The 15,698-nt window shown below is 41.4% G+C and overlaps 1 protein-coding gene and 1 long non-coding RNA gene across 6 annotated transcripts in view; one reads left to right on the forward strand and one right to left on the reverse strand.

The window, feature by feature from the left end:
* The window catches only part of baiap2l1a (BAR/IMD domain containing adaptor protein 2 like 1a), a 29,170-nt gene that overhangs the window by 11,723 nt on the left and 1,749 nt on the right, over positions 1-15,698 (forward strand). Inside the window, exons 5-13 of one of the 2 annotated variants that reach the window (XM_047609802.1) lie at positions 761-832; positions 1,027-1,161; positions 4,734-4,886; positions 4,987-5,130; positions 5,675-5,795; positions 6,188-6,401; positions 9,134-9,193; positions 9,281-9,440; positions 15,647-15,687. In XM_047609802.1, the coding sequence (XP_047465758.1) occupies positions 761-832; positions 1,027-1,161; positions 4,734-4,886; positions 4,987-5,130; positions 5,675-5,795; positions 6,188-6,401; positions 9,134-9,193; positions 9,281-9,440; positions 15,647-15,687 (1,100 nt within the window). The remainder of the gene's footprint in view (positions 1-760; positions 833-1,026; positions 1,162-4,733; positions 4,887-4,986; positions 5,131-5,674; positions 5,796-6,187; positions 6,402-9,133; positions 9,194-9,280; positions 9,441-15,646; positions 15,688-15,698) is intronic. The other variant, XM_047609804.1, reaches the window with a different exon arrangement.
* LOC125022857 lies at positions 9,447-15,686 on the reverse strand. Of its 4 annotated transcripts, XR_007114493.1 has the most exons (8): positions 14,083-15,686; positions 13,770-13,860; positions 13,473-13,675; positions 13,318-13,383; positions 13,052-13,174; positions 12,540-12,943; positions 12,349-12,438; positions 9,447-12,154 (listed from the first exon to the last, which is right to left on the reverse strand). It is a non-coding gene; the product is annotated as an uncharacterized LOC125022857 (long non-coding RNA). The 4 variants fall into 4 exon arrangements; XR_007114491.1 differs by having other exon boundaries at positions 13,318-13,675; XR_007114492.1 differs by having other exon boundaries at positions 12,540-12,713; positions 12,822-12,943; positions 13,052-13,675.

Genomic DNA, 15,698 nt, shown 5'->3' on the forward strand with positions numbered 1-15,698 from the left:
AGCCAGATACTGAATACTGGGCTCCTCTCAGATTCTTACTTTCTGCTCCTGAATCAGAAGAAGGAAAGCATCACAATGGAGGTGTGTGATGTAAAAGGAGACAAAGTCTTGCACTTGTACTTATATCATTAAATAATTTTGTGCAATGACAGGTCACCTACCGGGCCTCCAGGAGTGAACAGCTGTCATTCCTAGAAGTACTTTACGGCGAAAGAAAGCAAAGCTTATCTTCACATAATAGGCAAGAGATTGGCCATCCGATATTTAGTCCTCCACAACCTCCACAACCTTTTTAGCTCATTCCATTCATTTAAAAAAGTTTAAAGTTGTTGTAACAAAAGGTGAAAGAAAGTGTGACAAGGGTGGAAAAGCCAGGGAATAATTTTTGCCTCTGCTGCCTCGGGGTGGAATGCTTCAAATACCAAGTGACAAAAAGTGAATAGAAGTCAAGTGTCACCAGTTTAAATGTGGCAGCAGGTGAAACGCGACGCTACGTCTTGTGCAAGAACAGTAAGAAAACGTTCTTTTTGATAACCCTGGCCACGTTTTAATTTATCTGCGGGACGTGAAAGTTGTAAATCTTTAACCCTAACAAGCTGATAAGCCAACAGTCGTGGGTGGACTCGTATCTTCTCAGAAACCCATTAGGACACATTCCACCATGACGCCTCACTCCTAACCGCGATGAGCCATACGACTGTACACTGTGATTAGAAGAAAATTCATGCAGGATGGTGAAGTGTGTGATTTCTCTCCGCAGTTCAAAAGGTTCCACAAAGACATCATTACGGAGCTGGAGAAGAAGACGGAGATGGATGTTAAATACATGAATGTAAGTGTCTCCCACCATCATCCCTGCCATTGTAAGAGTTTTTACACAAACATATTTCACCAAGGCAAGGCTGCTCCAGAGGCAGACTCTTGCGTTCTTTTGAATGGTGAAGATGTTATTTTAGCAGTTCACAGCTGAGGAACATTCAAAAAGACATCATCGTCCTTTGTCTCATTTCGTATGTCTTTCTCCAGGCCACCTTCAAGCGCTATCAGTCAGAGCACAAGCTGAAGCAGGACTCCCTGGAGCGCTCTCAGACGGACCTGAAGAAGCTTAGGAGGAAAAGCCAGGGAAAGCACTCATCCAAGTATGAGATCAAAGAGAACGAGGTGAGGCTGAAACCACATTGACTTACTTCAGATGGAGCATGGCAAACACACAGTGTATGTGGCCGAGTTTGTTCTCCTAATACCTAAAAAGAAACATGTGGTTTTTATTTAAGCTAAATGCACTTAATGGGACGTAAATTCCAGGTGGGCTCTCCAGCTGTGTTTGGATGTTATGTAAAGGCGTAACTGATGAAACCATTCAGAGTCTCTTCAGATCTTTAGAGAAGCCAGAATTATTATTATGATTAGATGATAATGATGATAATGATGATACAGAAGGCAAAATGAATGCTGCCTTTTATGCTAACTGGTAGCTTCCAGTCTGGACTGGACGAATCATCATCATTCATTCGTCATTCAACACATTCTACTGAAACAATCAGATGCTTCTATTGTTATTTTTGCACCGGTTAACTACGTGTTTGTTAAAAGCACACTTTTGTTGTTCAAAGAATACTCTTAATACTCTAATACAAACATCTCCCTAAAAAGGCTGGATCTCCAATTCAATTAAAAGCAGCACATACAAAGATATTTTTATCTTGTGGTAACCTTTGGTGCGTTCCATTTACCTTGGAGGGCAGAAGGATTTGACACTGGGTATGACGCCACACCTGAGCTATCGGCGTTCCAGTTGCAGAAGTCGGAAAACTAAAGCTCTTGCCTTCTCCAAATATAACTTGTGGTCCAATAATTTCATTTTTTGAGTGTAGAGTGAAATTAAAGTTTTTAAAAAAATTCTTAAAATTTTTGCTATAATGTTAAACTAAATTTAAGGTGGTTGAGATACACAAATTGTAAATAACATACAGATAACTTGAACCAACTATTTTTTTTACTAGAATTATGACAGTGATGAAATTTACAAGACCAGACCAAATTTATAAAAATATTCAAAAGTTTTAATTGTTTAAAATAATACACTTTTAATCACAGTTTGCCACGATTGTGTTCCACACTGTTTTCGTTTTTAGCTGTTGTTAGCGTGACATTGGCTTGTAGTTGCCATATAACTCATGAAAAACTTAAAATACATTATCACAGCATTTCAGCACAGGTATGTCAATTTAATGCAACAAACTAATCAGAAGTGCTAATAAACGGAAGATTACAGTAGCTTACAATTGCTGTTGACACCCAGGGGAGGCCATCTTGGTAACTCAACTTGGGGGTAGTGGTGATTCTACGACTTTCTGAGTAGACAATCCGACTTGGAAATGGAACGCACTATAAACCACACATATTTTGAACTAATGTTACGTTGAATATAAAAAAGCAAGCTTTTTGGGAATAGATTTTATACAATGATCATATAAAATGTCAGGTTCGAGACCATTTAATTACTTATAATCAGTCGCTGCAAACATTAAGTGAGTAGTGGGGGGGTTAATTATGCGTGTTGTTCTTTTAAATGAACTTTGAATGTGTGGAAGGAGCTAAAGCTGATGCTAGCCTTCCTCACACTTAACTTTTCTTCCTCTGTTAGTCAGGAAACAGTGGTTCCTTAGCTTGATGTGTACATTTATTAAGGAGCCGTAAAAAGTATTCAAATTAAGTCAATTTAAAAAAGAAAAAGAAAAAAGAGCTTCATTTATTGTGTGGTATTTCAGTGATCAATGCTGCAATAATGTCCATTCTGCCAAAACATCACAGGGGATATGGATTGACAACAATGCAGCCTCGTTAAAGCTAATCACAGAAATCACGTTGAAAGCACAGCTGTGTCCCTGCTGAGAGAACAATATTACGCAAACACGGGAGCCTGAGCAGGTCTCAGCACATGGGTGGAAGTGTATTCTTCCAAACGTTGCACATTATTGGGTGTTTACATCCTGCCGTCCTCTAGCAACGAGGCAGTCTTAACATCTCAAATTTGCTTTGTAAATCAATTTGGTGTGATGAAGGACCGCTCAGCAAAGCCTGCAAAGCCTTAGCAATAACTCCCGTCTGTTTTCTTTTATTATTTATTGACTGTTTTCACGGCCTCGCTTTAATGGATGCCGTGTAAGCCTTTAAACTGAACAGTCAGGGAGTGATTGCAGGTTGTAAAAGCGTTGTCCCCAAGAAGCATGTGCGAGTTTTCTCGGCCTTCCTTTCATCGTTCCGCTCGAATGGCGTGTTTTAAAAGACACCCTTACAATAAGCTGTTTTTATCTGGGTGGAGCTTGAAAACTTGATTCTGTTTCTCAAGCCGAGCTGAAACTGTGGGCCCTCCTTCTTCAGAATTTTCAATATCTCACAAAAGCGACACCACGGGACTGCAAAGGAGGCGAGACTAACTGCCCAGTTTTCTGCTAATCGCGTGTAGAGCATGAGTAAGCTGCCAGTGATGAGCTCGGTCCTGCCTGTCTGCTGTCGTCTGGGCCATGGTTTGCAGTGGGAATGGGAAATGAAGAGCCTCGATTCAGCGTCAGACAGAGAAAATGAGACCAGACAGCAGAGCAGGGTCTTTAGCAGAGCCCTTAGAGACAGGCTGCATTACTATCGCCATGACAACGTGGGGAAAATGGGAGAGACACGGGGAGCGTGTTTACAATAAAGGCATAGAGGGAAGTCATTTTAAAGAGTTTGATATGTCTCATGTCAGGTCCAATCGCCCATCTGCACAGTATAACAAGCACAATCAGTCTCTGTGGGGAGGTTGTGTCTCTCAGCACACTGATTTGGCTTCCTACTGAGCTACGATTGATCAGCAGCAGCGGGAGACCCAAATAAACTTGTTTCTAAGTGGACAGACTTTGATTACATAGCTCATTAGTGCCTTGATTTGTCTGACGGGAACACAAACAATAACCTGTGGCCACCGGGTTAGCTTTAGTAATGAGATTTTATTTTTACTTTTCAAAACAACATAAAAGATTCAAATAAAAAGTCAAGATGAAATGATCTTTTAATGAGTCCATATATTGAAAGCAGGTCCGTGTATGTTTTGGTCATTGAATTTTCTGCTCGGGAAAATGATATTAAAAAAACAAGTGGTTACATAGGGGTCGAAAATGGATCAACAAAACTTTTAAAAACACTCGCTTTTTAATCTTCTGTTTTCCAAAGCCAAAAAATGAAACCACATATATAGAAAAACTCACATAGAAAAACTCACATATCTCAGGTAAAAACTAAAAATAACTACATATAATCAGGGAATAGTTAGCTACTAGGTAACATTACTCTGATATGCGTGCAGACTTCTCTGCAGATGACGAGCTTTGCTTTGTGTCAAAAATCACGTCAGAGCAAGATCCCAAAGACAATTTAGTCTGGGCTAGGGGAAACCACAGATCTCATATACTCATATATTTGGGTGCTCGTGACATAAACAAAGTACCGTCCTCATACGTGCTCTTACTTTGAAAACAGCAGCTTCCTGTTGTGTTTCTGTCTTCTAATGATTTTTATTTTTAGAGAGAGAAAATGAAAGTGGACCATTTTTTAAAGCTTTGTTTATCCGTTCTCACTACTCCAGTCCTATTGCTCTTATTGCGTCTGTAGTCACTGTTCAGTGCATATAATACAATGTGACCGCCCGTGTCATTGTCGTCGTTCTTCATCCTGTCCTGTGACCCTGTCTGCAGTACATGGAGACCATCTCGTCACGCCAGGTGGACATGCAGAAGTTCATCGCCGATGGCTGCAAAGAGGCCTTACTGGAAGAAAAGAGACGCTTCTGTTTCCTGGCAGACAAACACTGCATGTTCTCCTATCAGATCGTCAGCTTCCACGAAAAAGTAAGCAGTCACGGAGACGGAGATCCTAAACTCCCAGATCCTAGCCTAGCGTTACGGATTATTTAACACCTGCTCTCTCTAATGCGCTGCCGTTTTCCAGGCCAAAGATATGTTGGCTCTGAGGCTCCCCAGCTGGCAGGAAAAGTGCGGCGACATCGGCAACGTGCCGGACTCGGTGACGACCATGATAGAGAGGCTGTCCACCACTCCAGATCAATCACCACTGGTTGACCGCCGCAACAGGGTGAGATTGCTTTCTTCGGTTTGTGTGAACAAAACGAGAAAAAGTGGCTTCAGTATGACCCGTGTGTACATTGCAATTTACATTCTTTCCAGCTACCTTACTTTATCTAACCAGTTCAAAGTCTTATTGAAATTGAAATACCATTATTTATCACATACTGTGTCTCGCTTCAGATAAAAACCGTGAATAAATAGTACAGAACTAGAACAAAGCTTGTGGAGAAGGTGGTATTTTATCTTGTCTTGTTGCATGTAGGTTATCTTGCTAAGTTGCTGCTATCTGTGGCATCAGATGGAGGCTCAGCTGCCATGTAAAGTAGTAGGACATCATTAACTGGCTTTAAGCCAATCAAATTCCTGGGTGTGCTGTTGTTACCCTGCGTTAAAGCACTGGAAGGCAATAAGCTGTTATCGCATGAGCGAGTGTTTAAAATGACTGGGCTAATAAGGACTTTGTCCATGTGAGGTTATTCAACCAAAATACTTGTTAATATTTGACAATTTCCAACGCTCACTGTCAAACATGTTCGTTGTCATCTCTTCAGAACAACATGGACTCTATGGTGCCTCCTCCTGCACCACCGCTGAAGGCTCAGATCAGTCCGCTGGCCACCATGTTTAACCCAATACCCATGTCTCCGATTACCTCCTCAGACCGCAACTCAGGTAAAGAAGGCTGCTCAAGAAATACTGTGCAGTATTTTCTCAAATGTGAACAGGATCAACAGGAACAAATAATGGTCAGCCCCCGAATGCAATGGTGGGGTAAGAAACCCAGGTCAATACATTTCTGTGCCAGAATTGTATTGACCTGGGTCAAGTATATTTCAATGTCAGGGTAAGAAACCCAGGTCAATACAATTCTGGCACAGAAATGTATTGACCTGGGTTTCTCACCCCAACATTGAAATGTACTTTATGACCGGCTGCCTGTCATATAATGTGCATGTCGGTTAAGTCTAATTTGTTTTTTTCGAAACGTCAAACCATTCCTCTTTTTTACATTTTGGGATATAAATGGCATGACTTAATTTCTATGTGAAATCTTCCCCCTCCAGACCAAGGTAGCATTGGGGAGTGCAGCTTGTCTAGATCGACATCCCAGTCATCTGGTCTCAATGTGGGCAGGAAGACCAAGGTTAGGACGATTTTTCCCCACACGGCCGGCAACAACGAAACACTCCTCAGCTTTGATGATGGCGACATCATCGTTCTGCTCATCCAGGAAGAGAAGGACGGCTGGCTGTACGGAGAATTAGAGAGGACACGACAGTGAGTTCAGTTTTCATGTGGTAGTTTCTAACGACCTGGAAACTAGTTTAACTAACCGGTTTAGTTTTGACCTAAACATAAAAAAAGGTATTTGAATTACCGTAATTGACAGAATTCAAAGTGCGTCTGAACACTGGGAAGTTCCACTTTCTGGAAACAAAAAAGCTGCCATTACAGTAATGACGCACCGCTGCTGTTGGCAGGACCAGGGAAGAGAGAGTTGTTTGGTTGGTAAAAAAACAACAAAGCTCAGATGTCACGAAGGTCTTCCAGACAAAAGCACAACCTCCCAGTGTTCAGCCACACTTTGAATTTTGCCAATAGCGTAAACTTCTATGAGTTACGGTAATTGCCGGCGATCCGTTTGGTTTTAATGGGTTAACAGCCAGAAACTCTTCTCCCCAAGACAACTTGATTCCTCGGATTTCTGACCAGTAACTGATCATTAGAGAACAATAGGTCTGTTAACTCCCAAGCTAATCGGGTGACTATTGGGTCGTTAACAAGCCTTTGTCTTGTGAGCTTCAACTGGGAACCACCCACAGATCTGAAATAAAAACCTATACACCCTACTAGTCGGTAAGAAGCCACTTGTCTAGTTGCCTTTGCTAAGAGTGTGCATCTTCCTTACAATGACAGAAAGAATAAATCAGGGACGCGACAACAATGTTGCTAGCTGTTTACCTCCTTTCAAAGCTCCTCAGACTGCGGTTTGTTATGTTTCCTCTGTGGCAGCCTCTCACCTCATCATGTGTTTTGATGATGTGATTTAATTAAGTTAAACTGTAGCAGACAAGTGGATCATCTGGTATTTCTTTGAAAGACCCTGCCCTTTTCCAAACGCTTGGAAACCAACAGGGAACTTCAACTGAGATTTGTTCGAAAAAAATGCAACAAACAACAAATAAAGTGTTGAATTACACAAGCATTATTGGAGCTGGATAAGATATTCAGGGTTTTCAGGGATTACCTAAGACATATGTTTTCAACAGGGGGTCCGTGCCCCCTAGAGGGTCCGCATAGGTACTGCAGGGGGGGGTCCCAAAATCTTTGATTGATAAGACATTTTTATGTATTTTTTAAAATTTTCCCCCACACATTTCTTTAAATACACATTAACATGAATCCATCATATTTTGGTAAAGGGATAAATGGAGGCAGAAGATGTTACCGCCACCCTACTGTTGCACATAAAAAAGTTTAATATTTGAACCTGTATTATTCGAATAGCTTAATGCTGATAATAATAATGTAATAAATAATAAATAGCACTGGGCCGAGTTTATTCTAGAACTCATACAATATGTAGGGGTTCCCTACTTTACCTCCCTATCAGTTTGGGGATCCTGGGCCTGAAAAACATTGCAGACCCCTGACTTAAACAAAATTAAAGCAAACATGCAATAATGTAAGTTTTTTTTCTGAGAGATCTCTCCCTCAAATACCGGGTATAAATGAGGTCTCGGTACAACCTAAGGCAGATCCACAAGGGAAAAGTACTTTCATTCTAACAATGAAAGCCGCATTGACGCACTAGTGTCGCTCACATAGCTCAGGCGTCAGTACGAGTTTCTGCTTTGTGTCTTTTAATGCTTTGCCGTGCTAATGCTTCATACCTAGAAATACGGGGCATGTCAGGTATGTTCAGCATGACACTCATAAAACTCGATCTCTCCCTTTCTCTGTCCCACTCCTGTGCTGCCTAACAACACCAGCACACACAGCAAGATCCCCACAAACAACAGGCATCTAAAATTCACAGTTGCGAACAAACTCTTGATTTTATGTGACACCTCATGATGAGTGAGTGAAATAAATATGTCACAACGCCTTTATGCAGCAGCTGTGACTTAACGTCTCAAGCGCTAATTGAAATACTTTCCCGTTTCTGTGAAAAACGAACATCATCATTATATGTCCGGTTTGCACAGAGCGGTAGGTTAGGAGATGTTTACTGTCAACACGTTGCGTCTGTATTAGCTGCAGCAGCGTGAACCTGTAGAGTAGCTTTTGAGCCGCGTAATTACAGTCATCTTTAACTCCCCGCCAGATCAATTTGGAGCCGTGATGCAGGATCAGAAAGTGCTTTCAGTTGGTGTCAAACGTTTTTTTTTTCCTTCCCACAAGCAAACATGGCTTATCTGCTCGCTGCCTGCGCGTGTCATTAAGTGGCCTTTCGATTTGAAGTGGTTTTAATGCAGTCAGCTGCATTTCTTTCTTTTTTTTTTTGTCTTTTTCCAAGCGGAGGACACGTTGGGATAAATCTCAGAACATTCTGTTCCTTAGCAACAAATCCGGTGCATTGGTCTGTGATGAGCCACCTTCCTCCCCAGACGTGAACAAATTCTTTCTGTCACGTAGTGTATTATGTGTGTGATACTGTATTTACTATTTAAACCACTTTTAGTCTCTGGTATGCACCATGGGGAATTTATCAGTTGAAGAGGAAGAACTGACTCTGACATAGAGATGATACCCACAAAATGATGTATTTCTTTAGTTATCTAGGTAATTAAATGATTTGTTTTTTAATGTTCTGCTGGTTAATCCTTTATTTGTTATATATTTGTATATATTTGCATAATTGCAGTTGGGTAGGCCGGTTAGCTTGCACTCTTTGCGTAGAAACCCAGGAGAAGGTTTTAATAACAATCATAATTTGCAAATATCAGCAAGTTATCTAAATTACGTAAAACTGTTATGTAATATGGTATGTGTGCCTCTGTTTTTAGGCGGGGCTGGTTTCCCTCGTCCTACTGCCGACCTTACACCGAGCCAGTGACATCCAACAGGTAAGAAAACGTTGCCGCGCCCCAGGAGTGAGCTGCCGCGGCTGCGGTTTGACAGCCGAAGCCTCATATTGTGTGTGTCTTTAACAGCAATCTGAGCACGCCCGTGCGCAGTGTGAGTATGGCCAGCCTGCCCAAGCAGCAGGAGCCAGAGGAGGTGGACGCGCCGGTGCTGCTGCCGCCGGCGGACTACATTGACGAGACCCCACAAAGCACCGTGATCTCCTCAGAGCCCTCACCAAAAAACACAGTCAGTACCAGGACTCGACTCAGCATGCACTAAATCAAAACGTCATGTTTATTAAATGGGCTCATGGTTTGTTTTCCTTTCATTTGAAAAATACATTAACCTCGTGGTTTTGTTGATATGAAGCGTGTCTAACCGGTGAACATGGTTTTTAAGCGATCCGTGCCAGTTCAATAATACGATTTTTTTTTATTCCATCTTCTGTGTAGCTGTGGTTAAACCCAAGCGTTCATTTTTACCTATAACACGTGACCAGTGTCCTGGAGGGTCACAAATGTCACCCTGAACAGCTTAGGGCAAAAGTAAAGAGACAATAGGATTCATCACCCGGAGACTATTTAACGTCCGAGGGATGTTTCATGGTGGTCCTTTCAGTAGGTCAATACATCACAGGACAGGCCACTTACTTTCTGGTTGCTGCATTATATTGGCTCAGCGATGAGCCAGAGAGGAGCGTAGCTGTGCTGGATAGCAGCGATGTACTCAGAAAAGGCCATTATTGTTTCCTGATAGGACATGTGACCCAGCCGAGTCGTCCCTGGCTCCACACCTACAACTCATAATGCAGTCTGACGAATCATGCCTTATCAACAACTCGGTGAATAGTCACTGCAGCCACACCCTTATGGCAGCGCACAGCCAAGAAACACACCTCAATTCCTTCAGCCAACTCACGGAAAGACACATTATTAATCCAGATGTCTATTTCCCTAAAGCGTGTCTGAGCTGTTAGACGTGTTGTGTTTGCATTCTATGGGAGCGGCTTTGCTGTTTTAACCAATACTGACTTTTAACAGGTAGAAAAGGGCAAAACTGTTGAGTTTCTCCCAATATATATATATATAAAAAAGACATTTGAACAATGTCCCCAGCCAGGTTTTGCCAGGAGAGAGTTACAGAGGGAGGGATAAAGACAATCCCATTTAGTGGCTCCACTGTGTCAGCTGACTAAGAATGAAGTAGTGTCTGACCAGGCAGCAGACAAGCCCAGGCACACTTATTTCTCCATCATCACCTCCCAAGCTGCTCTGCCTGTACTGTACTGTACTGTAATGTACTGTCTGTACCGTCCTCTATAACTGCTGCCTCAGGGCTCCTCCGTGAAATAAACTACAGTTAGGGATGTACCCTCATAATATACCCCCCTCCCCCATTCTCACAACTTCACAACCTTTTTGAAGAAACCAGCCCCAGCTTGGACAAATGTCCTTTCCTCTTTAATCTTTTGTCCAACTACTAAATGTATGAGGTTCTTGGAAGTTTGTCATTGTGACTGGAGGGAGGCGGTGTGTCACCATTTCCCTGGGGGTTTTAGATCCCTGAGTTTAGTCTCACGGGCATTCATATCTCATGTCCGTTACAGTAAAAAGGCTTTTGTGTCCTGTGGTAGACTGGCATTTAACAGTCCGCAGACCTAGACGCTACAGTGATTGTTTGATTGGCCAAATACCTAATCCTCTTAAGCTACCATGATTGTAGATCCAAGGTAGACAGGTTGTTAGCATTTAGCAGGGCTAGCGTATCTGTTAAAATAAAACATGTTAATTACTGGTAATCTAAAAGACTGAAAATTAACTGAAATTATTGCTAAACCCCAGTTTATTTATTGGCATGCATATCTATAACACTGTGTTTTTTATAGGTTGAATCAGAGCTAACTACATCAGATCATGCTTTTAGCTCAGTGTTGACCAAATATTTGAGCCTTGACTTAGTAGGATAGTATTATAGTTACTGGATGTGAATTTCTGCCACGTACATTGACATTTCATTTGAGATTTGAAAGCATAACAAACCCTAATTTTGACGTATTTCTGGCCATAAAGCTGTCCAAATTCTAGTGCTTTATAGTCAGTAAACGTTGTTTACCAAGGACATATGGATATGTGATGTGAAACTAAACGTTGTGTCCTGAACATGTGATGATGAACATGAACCGATAATATTTTCAAATCATTTCACTGTAGAGAAACTCACTGGATTGGCACAAGACTGGTATGTGGTTTTGCAAGATGTATGGATACACCCATTAGTAAAGAAAGGAGAGGAAGCAGTTCTAGTTTTATATACATTTTTATTGAGTCAAGTAAATTAGTAAAATTAATGTTATTTTAGATAAAGGATACATCCTGGGCCTTGTTTCTAATGTGATTCAGTTAAGCACATTTAAGTTCAATCCATTTCATTTAAAATCATTTAATTATGTTAAGATCAGCTATTTTTTTCTAGGTTACCTCATTTTAGTTGAGATAAGTTAAATTAAATTTTGTAAAATTAAGTTCCATTCAGTTCAGTCTATATTGCCTAAAATGCATCTTAACTGTCTGAAAACACTTTAAAGAGCCTGAACCCCCCAGAGCAAGCACTAAGGCGACTGTGGCAAGGAAAAACTCCCTTTAAACAGGAAGAAACCTTGAGCAGAACCCGGCTCATATGGGGGGAGCCATCTGCTTGAGGCCGGCCCTGTAGACAGACAGAAATAAGATGCACCGGGAATAGACAACTGTCCATGTTTCATCCCTATCAATCATTTACACTCAAATACATGGAGGGAAAGGCCCAGGTTTAACAATGGAGACGCTGTCCTTTGAGTGGAGGTGCAGTTAGGGAGGGAGTTTTCCATGAACCCTGAAGCTGTAGAGGCAGGTGTAGTCTATGTTTCCCCAGTTGGTCTCAGTCTGTAGCTTCATATATCTGAAAACACCGTTGTCTGGATTCTGGAGAATAAGAGAAGAAGACTTCAGAGATGTGGCTGATATCGTGATGCACCTGGTATCTGCATGGACCAATAGCAGCTCCACTTCCATGATGCATTTAGTTCAATTAAAGCCGTTTCCAGTCATTCCAATGGCAGAATGAAAAACATATTTTAACAAAGATGTATCACTGATATCACTGATGTCATACGTACAGAAAGACTAAAGGTCTGAAACATAGCTCCGTCCAGATCATAGACCACTGTTCCCAGATAGGTGCCTGCCTCATCTTTGGTCCTCGCTCCCTGAAGGTTAAGAGACAGAGAAGATCAACAGCTCATTGTGTACGGCAGAATCAATAATAGTCAGATATCTTCAGGATAACAACGGACAAGATGTGACTTACATATATAGAAAACTCCCTTGGTGCACTTTTAATGTTTCCATCAGGGGACTGGCTTTTGAGAATGTGGCCCAGGGTCACGTGAGAGACAGAGACCGGATGAGACAGGGAGACAAATAAATGTCCCTGTTCACCTGCAAATCACCAACATTGACCCGGACGTAAAGCTGAATGTCCCTGAGGGGAGAAGATTACATACTTTAGTCTCCACAGTTCTTGGTCCTTTGGTTGTTCCAGTTGAACTACAGTCCACTGTAATAGTAATAGTGGCTGTGTAATCTCTACCTGAATCACTCTTCTCTGGGCTTTCAGTGAGCACCACCATTTGAACATCCATCTACATACTAAGCCTGGGTCTTCTCCAGGCCAATATGTCTGTGAGGATAAATGTTGAATCACTCTGGCACCTACTCACACAAACAAGAGAGAAGTTAGAAATCAACCTGTCAACCAGCTCCTACATTCAAACAGAATGAATCATAAAGGCTCAGGTGAAAACTGTGACGATCACCTACCTTGAGATTCTAATGCAAAGTTTGGCATCGTGTCTGCCAGAGGAACCAACATGTCCATCTGCTGTCTGAGGGACAGCAACTCCTGGTGGACCTCTCTTAATTTTATACATGTGAATATTAATCCTGAGGAAGAGACAAATGAGACTTTTACTAACAATGAACATTTCAAAGACCTGGACTAATGGAATAATATAAAACCATCTGTCCTCAATTGTACTCATGCATTAGAGATGATTGTTAGTAGCAGGACGAGTAAAGTCACCTACCAAGAACCCGTAGAAACGTGAGGACGAAACAGATTCTCTTTGAGGTAAAAATGGACATTAATGGAACTACAGAGAGACACAAGCAGGATGTTTAGAACATGTTAGGAAATACAAATACATGTGAATCTCTTCTTTCTCTTATGAAGAGCCCTTACCTCTGGGTCTCCTGACCTCCTGTGTCCCATTTGTTGCTGGTTGATGACTCCAGGTATGAGGGACACGCGGCCGGGAGACCTGAGCCCCAACATCCAAACACTCAGCTGTGTGACTGTTAGTGTCCACATGTCCTCTACAATGATTGTCCTTTACAATGTTTTCATTGTAGGGATCATGGTACGTCCTCCTCCTGTTAAATACCCTGAGAAACACAACAGAAGTTAGAAAAGACCAAAGTGTTGGTGTAGACTGTGGTGTGGAAATGACACAGCATGTGCACATAAACATCATCTTACCGGTTTAATTTCTCCTTGTAGGAGACGGTTGGAGTTCCGTCTTCAGTGTAATACCCTGCTTCTTGCAGGCGGAGACTTCTTCGTGACATGACTGGAAAATGGTAGAAACAGAGAGGAGCCCATCATCAGTGACACATGTGGATACAGTCGTATGCATTTTACAGACAAACGCTCAGAAATAGAAACTGTTGTGCTGCGTTCACTTGACTGAAATATTACAAATAAAAACAAACACAGAGCACAACTAAAGGATACACAATTGGACAAATACTGACACATGAATTTATTGCAGGTGTAAAGTGCTGCCACTTACCTCTTAATTTGATGGTGCACGGGTGAATTAGTCACAAAGAATAAGTGTAAAACCTAAAAAGCAAAGAGGTTAATTACCTGGAAAACCTGAAAAAGAAAAGAGGTTAATTACCTGGAACACCTGAAAACAAAAGCAGAAGTGATTATATCCTTGAAAACCTGAAAAACAGAAGCTAAACTCTGAGGTTAGTGTTCGTGGCTGGATCCGAGGTCCTTCTGAACACCTGAAAGCTGTAAACAAAGTGATGTTACGGCTGGTCTGTGACTCTCTGGGGGTAGCTGTGTGTCTGTGACCAAAGATTCTAATGACGTCATAAAGTCTTCACGGAACATCTCAACATTCTATATGCAAATGAGGGAACACAGCTGATCTCTACCATGTGACATGAACCAGTCTGTTATTCTCATCTAATTATTTATGGGATTATTATAAATTATTCAATAATTATACTATTAATTAGCAATAAATCACTTATAATGAGTCATGTTAGACATCTTCAATCCTTACTTTGAAGTTAAACACATTTCATCTGATATCTATCTATCTATCTATCTATCTATCTATCTATCTATCTATCTATTTACCATGACTAACTAGTTCATGCAGGAAATACTGAGATTATTGATCACTGTCACTATGCATCCATTTTCACTTTTTAAGCAATCGCAATCTGTAATTTATCATGAAGCCCTTATCACAACGTATTTAATGGTCAGATCTTTTCCCCAACAGTCAGTCCAAAACCTAAGCTGTTTTTTGTTTAAAACTCTTTTTGCATTGACACATTTCTGGCCATAAAACTGTTCAAATACAAGTAATATTTAAAATGATATACAGTCAGTAAAATCAACACAAGTTGTAATGTTGTTTGCCAACGATATGTGGATCATTTAATCTCAAACGAGTTTGTTGAGCACAGTGCACGAGCAAGACTGGTGACGAAGGAACTAATTTCTCATGCTCAACTGTTCACCACGTTTGTTGACGTCTGATGCTGCGTGCTCCCTAGTGGACAAATAGGGCGATGTTTTTTTTCGCAATAAAAATTAATTAATTCCATGCATAGATGTTTTGTAAAATAGATATAGACTAAACATAAGTTCGAAAACGTAACGAAACTCCCATGCCATATTTATTAGCTCGCTAAATACTGTTTTACATAATTTTCCAAGCTTATATTTGACTATAGGACGCCCTCAGGGCACACAGCTCAGGTATTCCTTATCTTTATTGTCCCCATGCTCACTTGACTCCCTGGTGGTGATAAGATTATCATCGTCTTGGGGTGAGAAGAGAAAGAGTGTGTTTCTCGCGCCAGCCTTTCTAGATTGTCCAGATTCCTGACTCATTGAGGTCTGTGTTGGAAACACAACTACATGCCAAAGCTCCGCTGCGCTGATCAGGAAAGATGGAGGAACTGTTGATGAATAATCTTACCGAACCAGCTCGGCGGCTCGGAGTTCCCTCGCAGCTGGGGGCCGTTTGTGGTGACTGCGTGTGTGTTTGAATGTTGAACCTTTCCCCAGTCTTCAAGGGTCTTTTCTTCTGTGTTTTTTGACAACAGGTTTCTTTACTCAATGGGACTGCAAAGGCTCCTTTTCTAGGGTGAGTGACCT

The sequence above is a fragment of the Mugil cephalus genome, chromosome 16 (assembly GCF_022458985.1).
Source record: "Mugil cephalus isolate CIBA_MC_2020 chromosome 16, CIBA_Mcephalus_1.1, whole genome shotgun sequence".
NCBI lineage: Eukaryota > Metazoa > Chordata > Actinopteri > Mugiliformes > Mugilidae > Mugil > Mugil cephalus.